Source organism: Pollicipes pollicipes, unplaced genomic scaffold (genome assembly GCF_011947565.3).
Source record: "Pollicipes pollicipes isolate AB1234 unplaced genomic scaffold, Ppol_2.1 Scaffold_4002;HRSCAF=4701_pilon_pilon_pilon, whole genome shotgun sequence".
In the NCBI taxonomy this organism is placed as follows: Eukaryota; Metazoa; Arthropoda; class Thecostraca; order Pollicipedomorpha; family Pollicipedidae; genus Pollicipes; species Pollicipes pollicipes.
Genome location: NW_023596420.1, coordinates 2,610,406 through 2,636,820, shown reverse-complemented (window position 1 = coordinate 2,636,820; position 26,415 = coordinate 2,610,406). Strand labels below are relative to the sequence as shown.

The 26,415-nt window shown below is 49.0% G+C and overlaps 1 protein-coding gene across 1 annotated transcript in view; it reads right to left on the bottom strand.

Moving 5' to 3' along the window:
- amon (prohormone processing protease amontillado) overlaps positions 1–23,201 on the bottom strand; it is a 53,616-nt gene extending 30,415 nt beyond the window's left edge. Inside the window, exons 1-4 of the mRNA XM_037216733.1 lie at positions 22,933–23,201; positions 8,794–8,898; positions 3,679–3,843; positions 2,709–2,855 (exon numbers count right to left, since the gene is read on the bottom strand). Of these exons, the coding sequence (XP_037072628.1) occupies positions 2,709–2,855; positions 3,679–3,843; positions 8,794–8,898; positions 22,933–23,115 (600 nt within the window). The 5' untranslated portion in view covers positions 23,116–23,201. The remainder of the gene's footprint in view (positions 1–2,708; positions 2,856–3,678; positions 3,844–8,793; positions 8,899–22,932) is intronic.
- Between the last annotated feature and the right edge of the window lie 3,214 nt (positions 23,202–26,415).

Genomic DNA, 26,415 nt, shown 5'->3' with positions numbered 1-26,415 from the left:
CGGGACTGAGGCGGGACGGCGAGGGACATAGTAAGATCAGTGCGGGACTGAGGCGGGACGGCGAGGGAGGTGGTGTGGTCAGCGCGGGACCGAAGCGGGACGGTGAGGGACATGGTAAGATCAGCGCGGGACTGAGGCGGGACGGTGAGGGAGATGGTAAGATCAGCGCGGGACCGAAGCGGGACGGTGAGGGAGCATGGTAAGATCAGCGCAGGGACCGAAGCGGGACGGTGAGGGAGATGGTAAGATCAGCGCGGGACTGAGGCGGGACGGCGAGAGAAATAGTAAGATCAGCGCGGGACTGAGACGGGACGGCGAGGGAGATGGTGTGGTCAGTGCGGGACTGAGGCGGGACGGCGAGGGAAATGGCGTGATAAGTCAGGTGATGTGAGGATGACACGCAAGGACAGGCAGGATTGAAAAGAGTTCATGAAATTCTCGCATGATACGTGCTACGAAATCAAGATATGCCTCGCACATCATGGTATGTAAAGGGACCTTATATTCACGCCGATATGCTGACTACCCTTTCTATCGCATTTGTCGCATTACGACAACCAGTGCATAGCAATTTCCATGGAGTCCACATGTACACAAGTGAATATCAGCCATTTGAAGCAGCAGAATTTTAATAACGCTACCAAAACGATCTGCTCGGAAATCACCTTTTCACGGATATGCGAACTTTCTGACTTCATGGGCTGGTGTTGTTCCAATCAACACATGCACGATGTTCCAGAAAAAACGCAATGTGCGCAGTGAGATGACGAAGAGGATGCATTTGGAGCACAGCTATTGAGCGGAGCGTGTGAGAAGGGGATGGCCGGTTAATCTGTGAAAACCAGCCAAATAGCCCAGCACTGAGCTTTCCAATAAGGTATGCTGCAAGCTAAACTGAAAGACGATGAAGGTAAAAAATGAGCGTCTGATACAAATGGAGAGCATTAAAAATAACCCAGAGAACAATTTCGAATGTATTATGCATCGACTTTTTAGAGGCATTGCGCGACAGATTTGAACAAAATGTTTGCGCAACTGCGCCATCACCTTGACTTTTGCGAGGAGCCTGGCCCCTAGAGTAACACGCCACGTGGGTTGGTGTCCCTAACGCCGTGCTGATCACTTGGTTCGTCTGAAACGCTCAGCTAACGGCTGTGTCATGAGCGACTCAGGCGGCACGGGGCGGCTGAGACACGACGTTACATGCCACGTTGAAATATTTCGCCTAGAATGGCATGTCAGACTGGGTTAGTGCGGTGGCAGCATCGATACCAACGGGGTCGGTAGGAATAAGATCATTGCAGCAAGCTGTTCACGGCAAGGGCTCTGATTCCAAAGTCATTCCTGCAAATCACTAATTGGCTTCGAAAAAGCGCAAAATGCATGGCCGCCTTTTCAAGTACGGCACTGTGGGCGCGGGGCGCTTTATGGAAGTTGGCTGTTCATGCTAAAGGCGATGTGGGCACCGAAGGCTGGAAACAGATTGCTGACATGGTAACACCACCTTGCACACCTTCTTTGAATCGTAAATTGTTACTTATTGACTCTAGCCAGTGTAAGAGAATGTAACACCTCCGCGCTTCTAGAAACACCGCAAAAGTGAGGAACCACGCCTCCAGACGCACTGATCGCCCATGGTCGTGACCTCTCAAGGGTCGGCCAAGGTCCGGGTCACATGTTGGAAAATATTAAGGTTGCTCAAATGGCCTAGGATGTTTTATATGAGTTCACGTTAGATCTCTCGTACCTGATGCAATGGCTATCGAAGTTCAGGTCAGGTCAGGCTAATAAGCAAGCGTTTACAACAGCTATGTAAGTGGATCCTTCGGTCAGTATCGTTTTTGTTCATGAATATAATAAATTCAAAACTATTTTCAAAATCTAATGATAATTAAAACACATTATAACTGTTCAGCTATTCAGGGCCAGGCTCATTTTACATCTTATGATACCTTAAAGCGACCTGAAAGCAGTGTTAGAACTATAAAAATCAGATGCAGCGCGTATCAGTCGGAAAACAGGGTATCATATCGGTCGGAAAACAGGGGTATCGTATCAGTCGACGGTTCTGATATAACATTCAAACGATGTTTTCGAAACTTAATACTTCCTTGGAAGAAGAAGAAAATTCGGCCCTACAAGATAATCTCTAACTTGCGGACGCAGAACGATGAAAATATCGTCACTTCTTTGATGATTAGTTGAAGCATTAACTATAACTGTAACATTATGACCGACAGTATCGTTATATTTAGTATCATTAAAAGTGATGTCATATTTGTGGGTGTCATTATTTCCCATATGTCTACGTGTTAAAGCAAAAAACTTAACACCATAATTACGGCATGGACAGTGAATGTCTGACACAAAGAAAATATCGTAAAACTGTAACACATCAAAGAAAAGTATAATTTCCTTCAATTTCGTGTGAGTCGGAAGTCAATGTTGCAAGTGACAACGTTTTGTACTCACAAACACTTTTTCTCGATCGGCCTCGCGACGGCAGTTTCGAACCGCTCTCGCCTATCATACACAGCTGCGCGGCCAATTATCTCTAAAACGACCAGATGGAAGCCGGAACGAAGAAATATGCAACCAATGACGGCTCGAGTTGACGATCACAGCCTGACTCCGGCAGCCAATGACAGCTCGAGCTGGTGATAACGCGCCAGCTACCACCGACTGAGACGGCTGGCAGCGGGACTCACAAAGTGTTCTCGCAGATCCGGGTGCATGTAGTCGACGCCGTCGTCCATGATGGCAGTGGTGACGTTCCGCCCGGTGATGCCCTGCGCCCATGCTGCTTCCACGTTCAGGTCGAGCTTTGGTTTACCGCCGTTCTGCCCGGTGTTTTTCTGGAAAAAGAGGCGGCGAAAACTGAAAGGGAGTTGATGTCAGCGTTTGATGCATCAGAGTGCTTCCGCCTGGCCTCAAAATATAGATTAGGTAGATGTGCTGTTTTGGCGGGGATGTGCTTCACCCTTAATTTAACATCAAACAGAATTAAGACTTCATCCCTTGATCTCTCGATCACGCGCCAAATTAGTCACTTTCCAAGGCGGTTAGGGTTTTACAGAACAAAAATTGCTTTGATTTTGGTGGTGCATGGGTGACCACGTAAAACTCAGCCGAGTATTGGTGACGCATGTATGCATATGTAATGCAGTTAGCCACACAAGCAGACGAAGCCCATGAGTTGGCCGAGGCAGCCGTGTACGGGATATCAAATCACTTGAACGTGGCGAGTCTCTGTTCCACCTACTCTTCATATCACAGGCGATCCACACCGCATGCCTCGGAGTTCTGACGCAGGTGCTGCGTCACAAGCTGCAGCTACTTGCTTACCGGGGTCTCAAACATCACAGAATATTGTGTCTACAGCACAGCACATACGAAATTTTACCCAGAAGTTTGCCACTCAGGCCCTAGCGAACTGCCGAAGTGACTCGGGCGGCATGGAACCTTCCGACTTTATGCAGGAGCTATGCCTTCCGGCATAATCCAGCGCGAGCTAAAAATGTGGCTGCATCATTTGGCGTAGCTGCACATCCAATTATGTGCGACACCTCTGGCATGAATGACCATTGAACGGGAAAGCCTGGCGCGTGGCTCCCGGAGCAGAGCAAATCGGCAGCGAGTCAGCGCTCGGCTGCAGAGTCTGTTCCAGCGGGCACTCACCAGGTACCACTGGTACTTGAAGAACGGGTCGGTGGGGTCTCTGTGCGGCTTGAGCTGCACCAGGTTCTCGACGCGGAGCGGGCTGTAGCCGCGCCGCTCCAGCCGAAGCGGCCGGAAGCCCCGCTTCTGGCGCACGAAGCCCGTCTGTTGGACGGCTCGTCGCACCTGTTGGCGGGGCAGAGCCGTTATGCCATGAGAGCAGAGCCGTTATGCCTCTGCAGAGCCGTTATACCTCTGCGGAAGCCACGGGATCAACGCCATCGACCAGCCGCAGCACACCGGCTCTACTGATCCACACCGCACGCATGGGGTATGCAGGAAAGCAAGTAAGGTACCGCACGGTCTGGGGAGCAACATGGTTACATGGTCAGCAGGACCAGCAGGAGAAACTCTGTCCCACATGGCCTACCGGAGCACATGGCCCACCTCGCGATCTACTGGAGCACCAGGAGAGATACGATTTCGCGGTCTTTACAAAAGTTCGAAACATCAAGTAACTCCTTGCACAAGTTTAAAAACTGACGTAATCCCATTAGAAAAAACTGTACGCGTTATGTACGTTCACAGCTTTTGCTACATGATGATTTTGAACTAACACACAGTTTTCTTTCAAATTGTTTGAAATGTAATTGACGATTGCGTTGTGGGACGTCGAAATTGGGTTCACAACTGAGTCGAAACGAAATGATAAAGTTAGGACCCACGTTTTATTGGCACATTTATCCTCCACGGATAATTGTGTTAGATTAGGACTCATCTATAGAGGTGACTCGGGTTTCCATTCGAGTATATAGCAGTAGCGTGACAGCTGTGACACGGATGTCGCCCTGACCGCCTGTCGCGGTCGGGCCGGCTATAACGTCAAGATAGTGCTGTAATTCGCTTGGATCACCTGAACTTGTCGCCTACCAAGAAAGCTGTTTCATTTATTGCTCTTAAAAGGAAGACTTGTGATCTAAGAACCGGCTCTTCGGGATCAATAAATACCGACCGACTGGAGTAGCTCTACTGCGCATCTTCTTTGTCCACAACGCCACAGACCAAGACACTGTCATAATAACAATGTCAGTAGCGAACATTCACCTACCACAGGGTCTACGATAACAACAAAACTTTACAGAATTATGATGCGACGCAAAGAAAACACTTCCTGCCAAGATAAAGATACCAAGTGGGTTCGGAGATCATGCTGTAACTTTCTCAATTCCCTCAAATGCTATTACGATGAAATAAAGTAATAGCTCTACATTTTTCAAGGTCATTCAGACTTATATCAGAGGGATGAAATGTGGTCTGATAATGAATAATTACATTTTGTCAATGCAAACTGCAGAACAGGGATACCTTTAAGTTACAATTTGTGTTAAGCACTGTGTGTGGCGTTGCCAGATATCTAAATATCGTTGGCCGTGACATTGCTGCAGATTACCTTGCTTTGTTGGTAATTATAATGTCAGCTCTAAATTTTAACTACCAAGGTCATATGCCACTCACTGTTCAGACGAGAGCGGCGCTCGAGCTACGAGGCTACCACCGATGCAGGTTCCCACGTACAACGCCAACAACCTGCATAAAAACCTAAAACCTGCATAAATGCCTTATGATGATTTACTATGTCAGTGCAGCATTATAGGGACACCTAAGCGCAAGACTGGTCTCTGGTTTTAGAACCTATGTGTTTTACGTTGGGCGAAATACTTTCAGTGAGAAATGACAGCAAAAACTGTAACCAGCTTGCAAGAGCAGCGGTGCTGCATGGGATGCCAATGCACTAAAACCACATGCCTGCTCATTGAGCGTTCGGTCCGATGGTTGCCCTCTCAACGAACTCAGTCGATCGCTGCAACGTATGCTGGGTCGATGGCTGTCTGAGAACCACACGATCCGGACATCTCCCGAACTTCTGGGGAAATCATCGAAGTCTTGATCGAGACTACCGGGCTGGCTTAAGTCAGGCAGAAAATATAGAGACGTCCTCAGAAACCTTGGACTTCTTCGCAAAACACGGATTTGTTGCAGTGAAAGATGGCAACATTATTGGGGAAAGTTGGATCGGAGAAAAAATTAGGAGTAAAGGCTGTTTCAGGCATTATTGCCGTTTCGCTGTAAAGAAGAGTTCAACGTCGCTTTAATTACTGAGAAACGCTATGGCATTACAAGCTCGTATCACGAAAAAGGAATGCTGGTCTGCAGCGTCAGACTAAGCGTGCTGGAAGGACTTCAGTATTTCCTGTCCATCGCTTCAGACCAGCCGACCAAAAATTGTACAGTTTGCACTTTCACTGGGGTTTTTCCCATGTTACTCACACCTTTCCCATTGTTATGTAATGAGCAGCGTTTGATTCAAAGTACTGTGTGCTGAAAATCGCTTGCATTCCGACGCTTTGCAGTAAATTTTGTGCAAGCTGTGCTTAGCTCAAGGAAAATGCTACTGCTTTGCGGCCCCACCCCCACGCCCGCCCTCCCAGAGACAAAAGTTGCGCATCCTTCGCTGGAAATAGGCTGCGCCGGGCACTGCGGGACAGCTTATGTTTGACCCCTTGACAACGCTGTTACATGTCTGTACGCACAGCTCACATGACACACAACATTTGCCATTGCCAAGCGTCTCGCACCCGGCTTAGAGTTCGACATACGGATTTTTGTCCTTGCCCGCTAAAGCAGCCATGGCCCGCACCGGGCAGGAGCCGAGAGGAAACTTTTTAACGGGTACGCCTGGCGACACATGAGTTAACCAGCCCACCAATTATTTCGGTTTGTTCTCAAGTCAGAGCTACAAATCAAATACCAGTAGACTGGTTTTGCATCTGCGACAGGGATCTGTGATGCTTCGTGGAGTTAGCGGGGTTGAATGGGGAAATGGCTAAAAATACCCTAAAATGCGCCAAAAATGGGTTTTGCCTAGATTTGATAAGCATGCTTCTCAGAGTTTAGAGAGTACCCCTCAACCAACCGAATGGAAATTTACTTCCTGGTCTAAGAAACCAAAATATGTTCACTTTGACCACTTCATGTCAATCAGTGACCCTCCCTTCAGGTAAACCGTAAGCTCTAAAACGAAAACTAAAAAATTAGCCAAATCACGCAAAAGTAAAGCTTGTATGGAATTTTGGCCCAGAACTTCAAAGCTAAAAATGTCATTTGTCTGGCTTTATTTTGTATGCGGCTATCCCAGCATTGCTCAGTAGCCAACCACAGAACAGATCCTTAACGCCACCTAGCCCATTTGTTTTTAGCTTTTACTATTAGGGATTTGTAACATGCAAAGGTTTTGAGGATGAGATTTAAAATAGTTAATTGCAATGGTGTTTAAAAATGATATGCAGAGACTGGGTAACGCAAAGGAATGTAGATTTTTCCATTAGTCAAGCAGTCTGAAACCCATACAACTTCTTAACATAAAGGATAGTGCAACTTTAGTCGGCCTGCACGACCTCGCCGACCCGCGTGCAGAAAAACAAAGCAAGGGATAAGCAGATGTCGATCTGTAATGCGGAAGGTATGCTAATCGATGACAAAGAATGTATTTCAAGCCCTTAAGTTAGCCTATTTTGCATATTTCATGTACGTTGAACATTGGTATCGTAATTACTTGCATGCTTCTGTTCTTAACCCTCGCCCTGATATGGAGGGAGGTGATACGAATCCCACCTAAGGTTGTTTGAGCATCCCTTTCCGTCATGCTCTGTAACCGCGCCCAAGTTTTCAGTAAGCTGAGGAGCATCCATGGCACGTGTTTTGACGTCAAAAACGTGTCCCTACCTCTTCCGGGTTCGGAGCGGCGGTGGTTTTCTAGGAACAATGTATGGTGATTTACGGTCGGCTCGACCGGCGCGCGGCAGCCGGCGATGTCGCGGAACACGCGCAACGGGCCGACATCGCTGAGCCATACATCATAGGTGTATGGTAAAAACATATTCAGATATACACCAATGCATTCATAACTGCATGAGAAATGACCTGTTTAGGTTTGTGTCACAATGGCGTATAGTCTCGTGCGCATGATTTTGTTAAGCTGTAAAAGTGCGATTTTCGCGAAGATTTGACTTATTACTTGGTAACATGGGGACATTTATTGGCCTAACTATGTAACACTTCGTATCAATCGCGAGATCCTGTTGAGATCTATCCACTGGTGGTTTTCAAAGCTCTATCTTCATCAGTTTGGAAACGCAAGGGACCATCGACCAACGCATCGACCCTTTGACGCCTGCCCTCTCCCTGCATCAGTCCGCGTTATGAAAAATGGCAAATCAGGGCGAAGGTTATCCACACACAAATGTGTTGCGTTAACTGAATATACGCGTTCTACTGAAATGTTCTAAGTCAACTCGTGCCCTTCTGCAAAGACGTAGTTGAAACTACTCGACATTTATCTTTGGGAATGTCCATCAAATGTAATTGTTATTTCGTGACAATAGAGCTTCGTTCGAGCAAATTTATCCAACATACAATTGGAATTAAAGTTTGATCTGCTTTCCCGAGTGGGGCGACATTTATCCTTTTCATATCCTTGCTTGAATACGTCCCATATATCTTAAGAATAACTTAAATACGATGAAACCTGAACCACTTCATCAACCCATTGCCACTCAAACTTGACATGGACAAATTTGCTTCAAAACTGACGAACATATCTGACAAATCTGCTCTCGGTTTGGGAGCGGCTGTAACCCGCAGGCAGGCTCTGTGGCTAGAAAGAGACGATGCCACGGTCACCAGCGCATCTCCCCGTGCCAAGCCTCCGCGCTGACCGGAGCCCGGCCGGACATCCTCGTGTCCGGAGGCTCGCGGCGTGGCGCCGGAGACGGCGGACAACGGTCCGGCAACGGCGCTCACCAGCCGTGACTTCTCAAATACGGAGTCGGCGCTTGTCAAATACGTGAAGTGCGCGTATTTAGAGTGAACAGTGCTAGAGTCGCTTGCATGATATGAAACGTGGACAACGTTTTCTCGCAATCAAGATGGAGTAGGTAAATATGATGGAATAAACCAAGCAGCCTACAAGTAGGAAGACACACACACAGGACAAATATTGTTTCGAACATTTGGGTGTGGATTGTGGTGATTGTGTGAACTTGGGTAACATTGTTTACATCGGGCAGCTGCACTCACCAGCGGATGGGCCTTCAGCTTGCGCAGGTGGGGCACGCTCCGCTTGGTCCTGACCGACGCCAGCCCGCGGTGCACAAAATGGAACTCGTGCTGCGACCCGAGCACCTGCGCGTGGAGGGGGCCGGTCAGATGGGCGCCACGCCAGTCACGTCGGTGGGACGGGAGGAAGGCGTCATCCGCAAATATGCGAGGCCGTGATGCGGCACGGAATGGGATGACGTGGGCGCGGCGCTGGGGAAGGATGGCGCACATGGGACACTTCCGAGCGGGAAAGGGGTTGGAGTGGTGCGCCAGCGAGTTCTGACCTGTCTCGGTTGAAAGCAATAACGAGGCATTAGAAAACATGCGCTCGGCCTTCGACGAGACGCTCCTGAAAAATGGTCCAATAACTTTCCTCCTTGATTAAGCTCAGAGCCAGCTATAGACCGCCGATTACCATCAGGCTGTTCATGAAGTTCGGTCCGCCTTCTGCTCCACGACAAATCTATAATCCATTGCGTCATAAAATCAGATTAACGCTGTCGGCCGACGCAGTGGCCCGAATGAAACGCCGCAGCCAATCGTCAGTCGATGGCTGTCGGCCCGTCGCCGGTCGCTGGGCCGCTGGTGCCGAGCTGCAGCGGGGCCCGCGCCTGCCAACAGCGCCGCAGCGGCTCCTTCCGAACGGGCCGAACTCACCTGCTGGCCAGCTTAACTGAACGGATGGCACTCGAGGCGGGCGCGGCCGTAGGGTTAGAGGGCAGGCGTGCGGGTGTAGCAGAGGGTGTGGGGGGGGGGGGGAGCCTGTCCCACCATCGACTCTGCGCTGATGTCATTAACGCTGACCAGAGCTCCTGCCGCCAACAGATCGCCATTGGGGCCGGTCTGAGGGTAAGATCTGCTCGCGGCAAGCTGATAGAGTAGCGGTATATTTGTTTGTTTTTGATTGCACAGGGTTGTTGAGTAAAATGTTCTTTTGGTCAGGGTTCCTGACAAAAAATGGTTTTAGATGTTAAGACCAACGGAAACGAACAGCTCTGCGCCAGGACCCAGAAAACGGTATACCGTTTATGCTCCTTACGCCTAGAAATCGGTGATGTAGCACCTGGTCTCGATATCCAACATCGACATTCAATTTATGGCAATAGAAATGGTGGAAGCCGAAGGCCGGCGGGCCTGTAAGCTGGTCAGTTCCAGTCGTCGCATATGGTAGATTGATGATTGCGCACTTTGTTGACGGTTACATCTCGCCGAACGGGCCAGACTCACGTACAAGTCTGGTCCCGCGATACGATCGTCGTGATCATTTCCTTCACGATGTACCATGCCATCGGTGAGCGTGTTGGTTGCGGTGACTGGAAGGCCTCATCACCCAACACGTACGGAACCCAAACAGGTTCCATATTTTCCCACACACTGCGGAAGCCTGTCAGCTGCCTTGTATAATCTTGTCACATAATTACGCTGCCCTTGTGCTTACGTAACTCATCTCATACCAGGCTGTACAAAACTGAGGTGGTCTGCCCATCAAACCGTCACCATACGAATCCCAATTACATTTGCACACGTGTTACGTACCCACCTACACAAAGGCCACGGATGTGCTGTCGACCTTATATTGCTTCCCCATGTGACGGCTACGTAGGAGTTGTGTCGAAATTACCCGGTGATTGATGAGAGAGATCGCACGGTGGATCGGACTTTCTCATTTGTTAGACGTCGATGAAACACTTAATATCTATTACTTGATGATAGACGCAGTGCGCACGGGCATGGCACTGGCTAGCTAGTGCCATGACTAGTGTGTGACGCGTCGGCGAGCTAGGGCTATGCCAGGAGCACCGAAACGTGATTTATAACTCGCCTGCCAACGTACACTGCTCACGAAAAAAAATCATCAACTGTTAACCTAAGGACGTCAACTAGGGTCCCTGAAACGTTTAGTCCCTCCAACCTCCCCTCCCCCCCCCCCCCCCCACCCACGCTAACACATACGCACATAGTCATACGCATTAATCCTCGCCCTGATTCGCCGTTTTTCACAGTGTGGACTGATGGGGAGGTCGATCATCCCGCCCCTGGCGTTTTCACAGTAAGAAATATATAGCTTAGCAGAAAACACCAGTGTATTGGTCTCAACGAGATCCCGGATTAGATTAGATCTCGATGGTAAGATTTATATTGAAAGGTCAATAACTGACCCGATCATGCCAGGCCAAAGGTCAAATTTTCACGAGAGGTGAACTTCTTCCGCTCTATAACCTCGTGCATACAAGACCATGCTTTGAAGAGGCACACGATTTAAAAGGTGTGTTCCTTCCTCAGTTTTGAGTACAATGGTATATAGTTGCATTTGGTTTTACCATACAGGTATGATGCATGCCTCTCTAAATGTAACCATGTTGGACGGCGTGCGCGTTCCGCGGTATCATCGGCTGTCGCCCGCCGTCCGCATAGGCCGTAGATCGCCTTGTTATGTTCCTCAAAAATCGCCGCTGCTCTAAAACCAAAAATACTGGGAACCCTTTGTTGTGCAAAAACACGTACAATGGATGGCCAATAGGCTACTGAAAAATTTGGGCGCGATTGCACTAAATGTTTGAGAGGCATCCTCAAACAAACTTAGGGTGGGTCACATCGACTCCCTTCGCGCTTAGTGGAGAGGTTCAGTACACAAAACGCATACATACTCCCCTAGGCGAGATATTTCTCACGCCTTGTATATATATATATATATATATATATATATATATATATATATATATATTACTGCGATGGTACCTTCCCTTTACAGTGTCAACATAATCTGCATGCGTTAGATACTGATGTGCTGCACGGCCATCCTGGAGCTATCGTACTGTTCCAAAACCACAGGGCATAAGATGTACCAGCACATATGCGGTGACAGCCAAGCCGAAGCTTTAATACCGCTGCAGGTAGCAAGAAGCAATTAAATTTGCGACGGACGTTTTCACATCCGTAGCAAAGGCACGGGAACATCATTGGTGTAACTTAAAATTTGCAGCCTTACAACAAAAAGGATTTTTCCGGACAGCCTAGACGTCTAAAAACCTAGAGTCTAGCTACAGGCTATTTTTTTAAACGACTTGTTTTTGCTCATCCCTATTCATATGAATATATAGCTATATGAATATGTATGCATATATGCATAGAATACAATAGCGATGTATATATATATATATATATATATATATATATATGTATATATAGGTATGTATAGACGTATATATATTCATATTTTTGCACGTCAGTTGTATACTTGCATCGCTTTCTCGTCTCCCCCCCCCCTATCTCTCTCCCTCTCTCTCCGCCAAGCTTAGTTTCGGATCACTCCGTTTTTGTGCCGCTGATGGCACTTGCTGCGTAACCCCAGGCATTTGCCCAGGTCCGCTGTTCTCCTCTAGGCTCCCAGTTGGTGTTACCCGTGCAGAATCTCAGTTCTATGACCAGGAATGGCAGTTCATCCTGAATTCGTTGTTCACTAGTGAAGCGTGGGAGAGCTTTGCCTTCCAGCTTCAGCCGTAGTTGCTCCAAGACGCGTTTGCCAATGACTCAAACAAAAGTGTTATCGGCTTCTGTGGAAACAAGGTGGCCTGTTCAGGGAGATGAAAACAGTTTTTTTCACGTGGCCCATATATGCGCCAGCGCAGTGCACGCCTGAGGAGACCCCATCGCTCCTCAATCCGTCTGAAGATAAAGCTGACCTTAAGGCGAGCGAAAATCTGCTTCTGTGGCTCACATTTGTAGCACTTGTCGACAAAATCATTTTGATAGCTGGGAAGCAGTTGGATGTTTGGATGCTTGTTCTAAAAGAAGCTATGTGGTTTCAGTCATAGAAACATTGGTGAACATGACTTTAGAATCGAGGGAGTTATCACACCTGTCGGATTTTTCCTTTCCGAAAGCGCAACAAATTCCTGACTTCACTGAAAAGCGTACGTTGCTCGAACATACGGGCTTACTAACGAGTTCAGTGTCTTGGCAAGTCCGTTAGTAGGGGTCAGAATTTGTGAGATGATAAGCTGTAGAAGGTCGCCTCGTCTGTGTGTCTTGATTGTCCGCCCCATCCCATAGCCTGGCTTGCGATCGCCGATGACTAGTTTCGCTGCGTGTAGGTGCCTGTCACTACGCAAGTGGTGTCGATCAAGTGGATAACTTGTTCCAGCGTTCAATAGTGTCTTTGCCGATCCGTCTGAACCTGAGCTCGTCTTAGAGAATGTCATTTACATTTTTCAAATACATAGGCTGGTCTTGAATGACGTCAATAAATGCTTTACTCGCTTCCCTTCAGATTGCGTTTTGTGCTTTCGTAATTCTTGGGCAGCCTGTCAAACTCGGCTCTTAATATTCTGCTGCCGTTTCGATGATATCTTTGTTTGGTCCTTTCAGCCAGCAGTAAGGGCTATTTAAGGTTTTCGCTGGCAGACACCTTACTGTCCTTTTACAGTTTGCAAATGGAATGGTAGAGCATTATCCATTAAAGTGTAACAAATACATTACTCTCTGTCAAAAACTGCGGAGTAATACCAGTTAAATAAAAAATATGAGGTAGCCTTCACTCTACTCCATGTATCTGTATCGTGTATGAATTCATATAAAGAATGAATGAACCCCGTAGCAAATGCGGATGTCGAAATGTCACCACAAACGAATCGCAACACATGTACAATATTTGCATCACAGCATGATACAACTTTAACCTTGATTGTGCCATGTGTTTGATGAAACTCAAATGTGAAGACCGACTTTGGGCAAGTTCTTTTTTAGTCTGACCATCACACGAAAAGTTTGTTCCTATACATCGAGCGAAACCGAAAGAAGATAACTGAAAACAGCTACGCTGTCGTATTCTCGTATTCGACGACAAAACTACATAATATGATTTGCTGCCTAGCACGACCTTGTTTTCAAATACGTACACGCATATATGTATACACACATATATATATATATATATATATATATATATATATATATATATGCGTGTGCATGTGCGTGCGTGCGTGCGTGCGTGCGTGCGTGCGTGCGTGCGTGCGTGTGCGTGTGTGTGTGTGTGTGTGTGTGTGTGTGTGTGTGTGTGTGTGTGTGTGTGTGTGTGTGTGTGTGTGTGTGTGTGTGTGTGTGTGTGTGTGTGTGTGTGTGTGTGTGTGTGTGTTTACTCTCATCAAAATGAGAAGAAACAGGAGTGAAGGCCACAGAATTTCGTCAAGCCCCTAAAAAAAACAGTATTTTCTGCGTTTTCATTTCGTCACCATGCATGTTTTCGTAACATAACATTTGCATTTACATCTCACTCAGGCGGCGGGAGGCACTCAAGCCTCTCGGAATGGTTCAGGCTAGATTGTAGGGGCGTGCCAGGCTCAGGCGGCGGGAGGCACTCAAGCCTCTCGGAATGGTTCAGGCTAGATTGTAGGGGCGTGCCAGGCTCAGGCGGCGGGAGGCACTCAAGCCTCTCGGAATGGTTCAGGCTAGATTGTAGGGGCGTGCCAGGCTCAGGCGGCGGGAGGCACTCAAGCCTCTCGGAATGGCGACCTAGACCCAGGTTAAAGGGGCACCGCTAATGCCACGTGAAGGGATGTCCCAAGCGCCAGAAACAGGGGAGACCTCGGTCAGGATGGGTAGACTTAACTTGGGAAAAGTGATGCCTCTGTGGTAAAAACTTTGACATTTCGGTGCAGCACAAACGCAACCAGGGCTGCCCTCAAGGGAGAGCAGAGGGGTCTGGAAGCAAGGACTTGGGTATTTCAAACGAATGTTTGCGACGCTCGCTTGAAGCGTTTCACCATTCTTATGCTTTCCATCCTTACATTTAGGTAGTGTTACAGGTTGAATGGGTCGGAAGAAAGGCCGTGTTGGCAAAGCAAGGCGTGTTATTTTCGGATCATTACAAATTGCTCCCAAATGGCACAATATATCAATATTTAGACACCATTGCCGTTTAATATGATTGTAAGAATGAGCTTAACCCACCTGTCCAGACATTAGCAATGCACCAAAAACGCCTTTGAAGAGTCAGGATTTCCGAGGCTCTTTTAGGAACACGTAGCGCACGAAGTCGTGCACCCTGTTTGGAATACCAGCGCGCATGGTGGTCACATCAGCGGCCGCGGGAAGCTGAAGGCCATCGCGAAGCTGGAGATCTAATCCACCTCTCCAGGTCTGATGGATGTGCGAACAACACACTGAACTATACCATAAGTATAAAAATGCTTGCAGATTAAAACCGCACGTAATGATAAAAAATAATGGTATTATTAATATTTAAGGAAACACCTGCAACAACAGTTACTGAAGGAAAGTATACGTACGCAGGCATCAAAACTGAGCAGCTCTGTTGATGAAAACATCGCTTAAAAAACGCATTGCTACCAGCCAAATCTGTCGGCAAATATCATAACAATGAACCGTAGTGAATTAGCACGTTACTATCCCCAAATACCGGCTTACCAAGCAAATGAAGGCAAACTTAGTAATGACATATAGGTGCACGCGGTTGGCGCATGGATAAGTCCCGCAGAATGGTATGGGGAGCCACATTTCAATTAATCGTCTGCGCATGCGTCGAAATGCCATGTTTTTTATCACGCATGAATGCAAGACTTCTTCGTGATTGGACGACACAGAGTCTGGTTCCCTGCTGACCCTGTGGGCGTTGCTTTTTACGTGACCATTGCAGAGGTCAGTGCTCCATAAAGGGGTGCGCGGTAAGCAGCCAATTGCCTCTCCAGCATCTTTTATTGGATAAACTGTCAGCTTATCGATAAATCCATGGACTGGATGGGCCTGCTACGGGAATTTTATCAGACGCGCGGTAAGACTTCGTCGCATCATAAAACTGACCAGCCGAGACGAGCTGGAACGGAACCAAGGCTCCATAAGAACGTCAGTGTAGGAGTCATGATGCCCACGCATGCTATATTCATCACTTAGGATCAATGGTGCGGATTGGCATGATTTCTGATGGACGCATTTTGATGTCCGGTTGGTGAATTAATTTCAAAATCGTTGCATTGAACGTTCTGGATTCCAAAAATTGCGGTACTAACTGCTTCATAGGCTGACTTGTTAGTGAGAAGGTCACTGCGTCACACAAAGAAACTTTAATCGTAGCCCTATGATACGTGACAAATGAAGTCGTACCCTTACGGCTAGTAGCTAAAAGTTAAGGAACATAGCATCGCATGCACCAGCGAGACTCCCTTCGATATTTCCCCAAGTTTGCAAGCCCACGGTGAAAGTTCCATGATAACAAAGAACACATAAATATTTTGGTGCATGTTCAAGTTCGTATGCGCAGTTATTCATTCGGCATTCGGTGAAATTTTAACAGGGGATTATGAGTGCGAAGTGTGAAATCGCAGTACCATTTTAGGCTTGCTCCAGTAAGATCTCTTCCACCGGTTCAAGAAGGCATTTTGACTGAAAAACTGGCGAAAAAATATCACCTTCTGCAAGGACAAGCTTCTTAACCTCGTTCTTCCCTCTATCCCCGGTTAACGAAATCAGACGGAATTCGAATAATGACCCTGAAGTCCATGGTGCTTATTAGAAGATTTGAGCTCGAAATTTTGTTACAAAATTTCCGAGTGCGCACCTATAACTAGCCAGATATCTAGCGATGATCCCTTATAACCCTTGTGGGGGTCGGAATCATTAACGCATGCCCAGCAAAGTCATTAGGCGAATAGACGAGGGCAGAAGAAGGTGACTCACTGGCTTTCAAAGGCTTACAGGTTGACCTCAGCAGGTAAGACATCCACATTTGCATTGTTCCAGTCTGTCAAAGAACAGCGTTCAACAACGGCTTATCACAATTTGGAACACGATTCGCTCACTCCCTGAAAAACTGCACCTGAATGGCTTATGTTCAGGAGATCTACGATCGGAAGAACGATAGAGATGCTCTTTCCTACCAAGGCGAGTTTTGCGCCGACCAAGAAGCGAGCGCATGTCATGGTCTCGTCGGACGGCGGATGTTTATGTGGTCAGACTCACAGATGAAACGCCGACCAAATCTGCCAGAGCCCGCATGCACCAGCGAGTGCGTGCCGACTCTGGCAGCGGGGCTCGGGACCTCAGAACCTCTTTGCTTGTCCATGACCGACAGGCAAGGAAGTCCAAACATGGCGGTTTTCCCCTTTTCATTAATCTTTCTTGGATGAAGTTGTATTGCGTGACTCGTAACAAAATAAATGTGAATGATAGCCCCGGCAATACATTTAAAGACCCTGAACCCCTTGCATTTCCATAACGTCGTTTGCGCCGAACGCAGATGCTACAATGTTGGGCTCGCCAGGGCTACTGAATTGTGATGTAAGCTGGTTTAGCGGCTTCGAATAGGGGAAAGGTTCGGAATGCGTGCATGTCATAATGGATAAAGGACCTATTGACGACGAATGTCTGCAAAAAAGGTGAATTTCCAACACAAAAATGACGAAAGCTGGCAGTCTAAAGCACTCCTGGTGGTTTTCTGGAGTTCAGGATATTGAAAGGTTCTACAGCGCTTCCCTCAGATCGGCCCTAGGCGGCAAACGGTCTCTTGATAAACTAATTACACAAGAGGACCAAGGAGTTGACTCTATCGATGTCAAGGGCCGAATCTGTTAATTGCCCAGGTCATATCCTGTGATCAGTAAAAATACACCGGTTACTCCGACGCCACCAATATTCCACTCACAACATTATATGCACCCAAACGGTATCCTGCAAAACAAAGTGGTCGATGAGGCAAAATATGTCTGCTGTCTCCATGGAACGCAAAATTATTCCTTGCACTGAAATTGCACGATTTGGTCGGAGATCGCTTAACCCTCGTCCTGATAAGCGGGGCGGGGAGGGGGCGATGCAAACCCTATGGATTTTTAGGGTACCTTTCCAAATGTTCTGCTGTCGCGTCCAGATTTTCCGTAGTCTATGGGGCTTCCACTGCACGTGTTTTGGCATCAAAAATGTGTCCCTCGCACTTGGCATCGGAGCAGCGGCGGTTTTTGAGACACACTGGATGGCGATCTACGGTCGGGCGGCGGGCGACAATCGGCGATGCCGTGGAACGCGAGCGGTCGGCCGGCGTATTTTGCGTGGGTCTCTGTAGTAAGACCCTGTGCACGCTTGCTGACAAGACACGCAGTGAGCTTGGATACTTTGTACATGTTCAAAAGGACGTGAGAAAACAAGGTATATGCTTCTGAGCACTAGCGTGTGAGAACATGAACTTGGACATTTTGTGTGCGTTCATCGGACGTGAGAAACTAACATATTGTGTATAAATGCGGGCCTTTCAACATGCGAACATTCGGCTGTCTCCCACTGTCATTATGTGGTGACATTCGGAGGTGTGTTTGGAAACTTCCCTCGTGCAGGGAGTAAGCCGGTGTCGACAGGTTACCTGTCGCAGAACCTCACCACTGTCAGAGGCTTTTGTGAAGAGAGTAAGCCGGTGTCGACAGGTTATCAGTCGCAGAACCTCACCACTGTCAGAGGCTTTTCTTCTAGTTTTCTAGGGCACTGATGACCTAAGCGTGTTGAAAGTTCCGTCGCAACTAACATCTGGCCTCTTTAAAATTTTCCCATTTTCGACACTCTATCTGCTGTCCTGCTCTGCCGAATAAGCCGAGATGAAGGCTCTATTTCCGCATCATTCAATCGCAGTGGCTGTTACAGTTGGCATCATACGAGTGTTTACGACTGCGTAATTGGCGCACTCTTTGTCAGGCAAGGTGTAGATGTGGACAAATTCCCCGGATTCTTAGCTCATCAAACGGTGGACTTCGTTTACAGGTGCTTATGTCCTTTATTTATGTCATTGAACAGAAAATGATTGCATTGCGTTATGTTTCATAGATGTCATGTCTACTATAGCTGAGAATTCCGCACTAAACTTGCGACATTTCCACGAATATTCGACGTGTTCCACTTAATTTTGGACGAACTCACTTAAAGCCACGTGCATGCCTGTTCACAAAAGCATGAATGTGGCCCACTTTGAATGATTGATGGACACGAGAAATAGAAAGCATGGAAGCGTGCGATGCTCAATATATTCATTGGATATTCAATGGGGCAATAACAGCCTGCCACGTCACCTCGGCTTCTACTTCAATCAATGTGCATGCATGAATACTGCTTGAATTTCATCGTCGTGCTGCTTCAACCGAAGTAGCTGTGTGCAATCTGGCCGTGTCCTGGGTGTCTGCTCTATATGATCTCACACATCGAGTGGAGAACCTCACGGCTCCGTAAGCTCAGGTAAGCTGGCCGTTCCCGAGTGTCTGCTCTGTATGATCTCACACATCGAGTGGAGAACCTCACGGCTCGGTTAGCTCAGGTAAGCAGGCCGTTCCCGAGTCTCTGCTCTATATGATCTCACACATCGAGTGGAGAACCTCACGGCTTGGTTAGCTCAGGTAAGCTGGCCGTTCCCGGTGTCTGCTCTACATGATCTCACACCTCGGGTGGAGAACCTCACGGCTCGGTTAGCTCAGGTAAGCTGGCCGTTCCCGGTGTCTGCTCTATATGATCTCACACCTCGAGTGGAGAACCTCACGGCTTGGTAAGCTCAGGTAAGCTGGCCGTTCCCGGTGTCTGCTCTACATGATCTCAAACCTCGAGTGGAGAACCTCACGGCTTGGTAAGCTCAGGTAAGCTGGCCGTTCCCGGGTGTCTGTTCTGTATGATCTCACACCTCGAGTGGAGAACCTCACGGCTTGGTAAGCTCAGGTAAGCTGGCCGTTCCCGGTGTCTGCTCTACATGATCTCAAACCTCGAGTGGAGAACTTCACGGTTCGGTAAGCTCAGGTAAGCTGGCCGTTCCCGGGTGTCTGTTCTGTATGAGCTCACACCTCGAGTGGAGAACCTCACGGCTCGGTAAGCTCAGGTAAGCTGGCCGTTCCCGAGTGTCTGCTCTGTATGATCTCACACCTCGAGTGGAGAACCTCACGGCTTGGTAAGCTCAGCTAAGCTGGCCGTTCCCGGGTGTCTGTTCTGTATGAGCTCAAGCCTCGAGTGGAGAACCTCACGGCTCGGTAAGCTCAGGTAAGCTGGCCGTTCCCGGTGTCTGCTCTACATGATCTCAAACCTCGAGTGGAGAACTTCACGGTTCGGTAAGCTCAGCTAAGCTGGCCGTTCCCGGCCGTTCTGTATGAGCTCACACCTCGAGTGGAGAACCTCACGGCTCGGTAAGCTCAGGTAAGCTGGCCGTTCCCGAGTGTCTGCTCTGTATGATCTCACACCTCGAGTGGAGAACCTCACGGCTTGGTAAGCTCAGCTAAGCTGGCCGTTCCCGGGTGTCTGTTCTGTATGAGCTCAAGCCTCGAGTGGAGAACCTCACGGCTTGGTAAGCTCAGGTAAGCTGGCCGTTCCCGGATGTCTGTTCTGTATGATCTCACACCTCGAGTGGAGAACCTCACGGCTTGGTAAGCTCAGGTAAGCTGGCCGTTCCCGAGTGTCTGCTCTGTATGATCTCACACCTCGAGTGGAGAACCTCACGGCTTGGTAAGCTCAGGTAAGCTGGCCGTTCCCGAGTGTCTGCTCTGTATGATCTCACACCTCGAGTGGAGAACCTCACGGCTCGGTAAGCTCAGGTAAGCTGGCCGTTCCCGGTGTCTGCTCTATATGATCTCACACCTCGAGTGGAGAACCTCACGGCTCGGTAAGCTCAGCTAAGCTGGCCGTTCCCGGTGTCTGTTCTGTATGAGCTCAAACCTCGAGTGGAGAACCTCACGGCTTGGTAAGCTCAGGTAAGCTGGCCGTTCCCGAGTGTCTGTTCTGTATGAGCTCACACCTCGAGTGGAGAACCTCACGGCTTGGTAAGCTCAGGTAAGCTGGCCGTTCCCGAGTGTCTGTTCTGTATGAGCTCAAACCTCGAGTGGAGAACCTCACGGCTTGGTAAGCTCAGGTAAGCTGGCCGTTCCCGGGTGTCTGCTCTGTATGATCTCAAGCCTTGAGTGGAGAACCTCACGGCTTGGTAAGCTCAGGTAAGCTGGCCGTTCCCGGGACGCCCAGGCGTCTGCTCTCCGTGGTCTCACACTTCGTTTGGTGAACTCCACAGTCTGGTGAGCTCATGACCAAGCATGTGTAATGACAAACGGGATGTGTTGGGTACCGATTTGGGGAACAATACGGATATGGGTATGGGTAAAACCTCTACGAAAGATTCCATGGATGTTTTGATATGTAATCTGCAAGGTTATATCACACCCTCAGTTATTTACAAAAAGCTACATTCACACTACTTTTGCAATTACTAACGAAAAAACGGTATCTTTGTGTGAATCGGGTGGGTATAACTAATTGGGCTCATGGGTGGTGAGTGGATTGTGCAAAAGAAACATTTCCTGGGAGGCCTCTAGCCAGGAGGCAGCAGCTACTTCAGCATCGCTGCGCTGATACTATTTGGCCTCCCTTGGGATGTCTGTTCGAACGAACCAGCGTGTCTCATCCCGTTCCATACATAACCAGTCCTATAAAGGGGAATCACAGCTCCGACGAATCAACAGGCACAATTCGAGTCGATGAGAGGTGTAAGTGCCTACCTAGCTTCATCGATTGGTTTTTTCACCAATCACTTGAAAATAAAAGAACGACTACGAGTCAGATATTTACGGTCCAGATGCCTGAAACGAGCTTACCAAGACGGTCAGTTTCGATGAACCTGTATGGAACGCTGCCAGCTGAAGCTTTCCAAGCTACAGCTCTGTTTATGCAACCAGCGACTGGTCGTACCAGCTTATACCAGCTCGTACCAGCTCGATGACTGCCCAAAAGCGTGGCGTGCTTCTTGTTCACCAAGCGCCAGGTTGAGTTCTTGGTTGGTTTGTGATCGGCGCACGTGACTCGTGGCCCGCTCGTTACAGAAGCAGCAGACACAGATGCTGAAGTGCATCACGTTCTTTATAGACAGACGCACGGGCACAGGGGCCTTGTGTCAGTTTGGCCGGATTCGTGGCGACATGCGGATGAATTCGAGGGTATTGCGGTTGGTAACTTTATCGTCTAAAACGGACGGCGGAAGAGCGGAGCCTATAAGAATGGATACGGGCTGAGTGATTAACCCCGCTTTATAAGTCGATGTGTAACGTTTGAGAACCTGCCTTATGGAAACTCAAACTATCCCTTCCATATAATTCGGGTCCTTGGGATGTACACATGTGTTACCGTCATACTGACGCTTAAGTATGAAACAGGCTGCTTACAGTTCGTCATGTAGTCTTTCCTGGCCGATTGCTAAAAGCCAAATCGGTCTGACCAAAATTATTAAGCTAGAGAAGTGAGCGGTACCAGTGTCGGCCGTAAAAATGCAAAGATTGCGCGTGAGAGCACGAGTTACAGAACGGAAAAATACGGCAGTGAATTAAGACAAATTTACGGAGGACCAGGGTACAACGGGCCCGCAGAAGGACCAGGGTATAACGGGCCCGCAGAAGGACTAGGGTACAACGGGCCCGCAGAAGGACCAGGGTACAACGGGCCCGCAGAAGGACCAGGGTACAACGGGCCCACAGAAGGACCAGGGTACAACGGGCCCGCAGAAGGACCAGGGTATAACGGACCCGCAGAAGGACCAGGGTACAACGGGCCCGCAGAAGGACCAGGGTATAACGGGCCCGCAGAAGGACCAGGGTATAACGGGCCCGCAGAAGGACCAGGGTACAATGGGCCCGCAGAAGGCGAGCCACCATGAGCGGTCCATGCAGAGCGAATCGTACCGATTGCAGTAGCAGAAGCGGGAACGCACAGTGCAGTGTCGAGGGAACATCACGGGCTTCGCAAAGGAAAACTTGACATGTGACACAAAAGGCGGAGCAGATGAGAAGAAGGGAAGGGTCGCTGGCGTCAAACCGCATCTCATAGTTCGAGGGAGATGGTGCAGTGAGGCATGATTGCCAAACTGCAAACCTAAGTTCACCGAAATTTTAACGCCTCGCTTGAACTCCGCCGGAAAGGATGGAATTCGGGACAAAACCTACAAATCTAAACGTTGCAGCTGAAGCACAGCGAGCAGCTGCAGCGGGTGGGACACCGAGCCCAGCAGTATGGCCATCGGCGCAGGGAGAGCGCGCCATGCGGGCGGCCGGCACCCCACCGGCATATGGCGGCCGCGGCCGGCCCTCCGCGCAGGCCCGCTCCGCCCGCCGCACTCACCGGGCCCAGGCTCTCGAAGCCGGAGCGTTTGGCGATCTCGTGCGCCTTGGCGCTGCCGTGCGGCCCGTTCAGCTGCACGTAGAAGGAGTTGGTGAACACCTCCTTGGCGGGCTGGACGCCGGCGGCAGTCAGCAGCAGCAGCGCCGCTGCGAGTGCGGCTGTTCGGCGCGTCCACGCCACCATGCTGCTGAGCGCCGGCTGCTGGCGCTGCCGACCTCACTCGGTCAGCTCCCTCGCCCGCGAGCCTGGAATATGGCGTCGGCCCAGGGCTCACCACACCGCTCTGCCGGCAGCGCTATGGATCCGCGGCGCGCCGGCGGCGCCGTGACGTCACGGGTGACGTCACCGATCGACCGGCGCGGCGCGGCGCGGCCCAGCCGGCCGGCCGGCCGGTCGCCCGCCGCCGCCGTCGCCTCTGACGGCAACAGGTCCTCTGACGAAGCGCGCGCGCGAGTAACGTGAGAGCTAAGCTCCCGCGATGCGAAGGAAGGAGAGGAAGCCAAGCCTTAAGGAGCCGTTGTCGAAGAGTAGCACTCATTCTCACGCTTATCAAGATGACTTAGGACGGAGCGCGAGGAACGAAAGGCCACCCTCGCGCCACCGGTCGACTGAATTCGTTGTTTGCTGTGCAAAGCTCGTTGCGTGGTGTGATGACATCTGGGGCTTTTAACGCGCGCCCTGAGGTCTCCTTCGATGACAAACACGTTGAGTGATTGCCGTCAAAGGTCATGCGTACCGCCCACATCTAGATCTACCAGGCTATGGCATTGCGGCATTGGACTCCGTCTCGGGTTATTGCGACTGGGCCAGGTCGTTGCTTTCGAGGGACTCATCGTCTACGTTTAGAGATTACCCAAGGCTGGTTTTAGCCAGCATGTTTTCGGGTCAGCAGCTGACCTGTTCGGCGCCTGTGACCGCTGGGCCAGCCGATTTTGGAGCCTAGTTTACTTTCGAATGGTTTTATGTTCGTACTTCCGCAACGCGAAAGCACGAACATACGCGCTATGATCTGCATCGCAAGAAGTAAGAGGCTCAAAGTATTTTAGTCTGGCTGGTACGTACTACCTATCAATCTCAATTAAAAATGGAATATCGCAAGTGTCTGCGGCCTGCTCCGCTCTGCGAAAGAGGTTCCGTGGACGATTTGTGTTTGCACTATTTCGGTACGCATTCAACACCAATTGCGGGATTCCCTGGCTTACTTTCTCTGACTTAGCGGGAATAGGGTGTGATGTGCTGACTACCAGGGACGCAGGTGGGTCATGTAAAACAAACTCCATCGGTTAGCCAGTGTTTCGTGCAGCACCATGGTTGGAATCTGATGCAATATTGACGGAAGTCGGCGTGGGACAGCCTTTTCCTCTCTCGCCCTCTTTATACGCGTCTGCTTGCTGGCAGGTGGCTTTTCCAAAGGTCTTAATAGCCCCATGCCATTTTTTAAAGGAGAAACCATAAACCCATCGTGGTGGTATCAATTCGGGGCTGAGATAATCGTTTGTCATATCGCTTGCCGGCTTCGCGCCACTTATTCATGTATCAAAGCTGATGAGGCGCAACAAAGGAGTACAAATAAAAGATCCGAAAAGGTCATTTCAGGCATTCTTCTGTAATGAGTCCGTGGTCTCTCGGTTCACAAAAATCAGTGCTTGCAGGCATAGGCGTGGGAGGGTTTAAAAAGTCGGGTGGGACCATGCGCAGGGCGTACTTCAGGATTTTTTTCTGGAAAACAAGCCCTTTTCTTGAGATAAGGCCTGTAACAGCATTTTAGGCGGAAAACTGTCAAAAACACTGTCAAAAAGTCATAAAACTAGAGATTCTGCTTTAACAACCAATCCACAGAATGAAGGCTCTTCTGTCATATATTCCTTATCTGAGCTCTGTTCCCTTCCACCATCAGCGGCCACTGCCCAGACTCCGCTGTCTCCCGCGTGACTGATTGCGAACTGATCATATGGCTGCTTTGTTACATATTTCTGGGTCAGCATTGCTACTAATTGGTGTGTAAAGCATGTTGGACACCTGCATCAGTAGCTTTTCCAGAATCATTTTCCCTATGAAAAGTCTCCGGGAAGCTGCCTACCTGAGGCATGAATTGGCCAAAGGGGCATTTAACACACGCCCGGGTGGCCGGCTAGATACCTTTCGCTCGGGTGGGGGGGTCAATTTGACCCCCCAGCTAAGATCTCGGGAACTAAGAAAGCCGGAGACACCAAATTTGTAGGTTGTGTTGACCTGTACGTGAACTCACTTAGGTCAAATTTTCAGGTCACTGGGTCATGACCTTCGGCTCAAGTAAGGTCAAACAAGGTCAAATTCCAGGTTGGTCTCCAAAGTGCCTCAGAACCTAGATAACTGCTTTTAAGCAAAAGTTCACCAGCTTATTTGGGGTCAGTGACCTTGCTTAACCTTTTGAAGGTAATGGTGACCAAAATCATACAAGACTGCTCTGAGTTTTGCATTTGAATAAGCGACAAAGATTAAGCTAGGCAGTATGTTCCTAAAAAAATGTCGGCCTGGGTCATCTTAGGTCAATGACCTATTCTGACCTCAAAGAAGCCAATGAAAGATGTATGATGCGATTCCTGCTATCAATGAATTCAAAATGAGCACCGGAAACTACCCCATACAGCAAGCCCTTGAGCAATAAAACAGGTTGGTTTTGACCTTGGCCTGACATTCATACCTGACCTTAGATCAAAGTAATTTGCTCATTCAATGTTTGTGTTGCCTAATAGAGCATCCCAAAGATGCATAGGTTTGTAACGTAGGATGTAACACTCCGCTGTTGCATCAGATTGAAAGATTCCCTAGAAATTGATTTCGATGAAACCATGGCCTGACTTTGACCTGCCATAGGTCAGTGACATTGCAATGTACATCTAAATTATTTGCATGAAACGATCCGCTATTCAATTTTCAACAGCTATACAAAATTTGGCGCGGCTACGCCGCGCCGTTCGGAAACCATTCTGGAAAAACCTTCGGGGATCAATTTGACCCCATCCCCAACCCGAGCGCGTGTTAATTGCCCATCATTCAACGTAGACGACTTGATCTGCTTCCGTGTGTATGCAGGGTTGCAGCCAGAGCATTGCTAAGCAGAGCACAAGGCTGACAAAACTCCCTCTTGCGGCGACTCCCCCCCCCCCAAAAAAAAATCCCCGGGCATAGCTCACTTATTAACAAGGGGTACGGTTTCTTCATTTCATTGCTATTTTCATCTTGCAACCAAAGTAGAAACCAGAAGCTACCGTGCGATTAATTCTGTTTGTATTTTAAGGTCAATAAACTGCAGAAATCAGCCGTTGAACGGCCGCGTGGAAAAATAACCGGTGCCGTTAACTTACAACCGTTTAGCGGATAACATTTTGCCGTGGCCCACCAGTGGACGAAAACGATGACGCCTGTGAAACAAGTACCTTTAAACACTTAAATCGATTAGTAATGCAAGTTGGGCGATGTAATTTTAGGCATGCGCTCTCG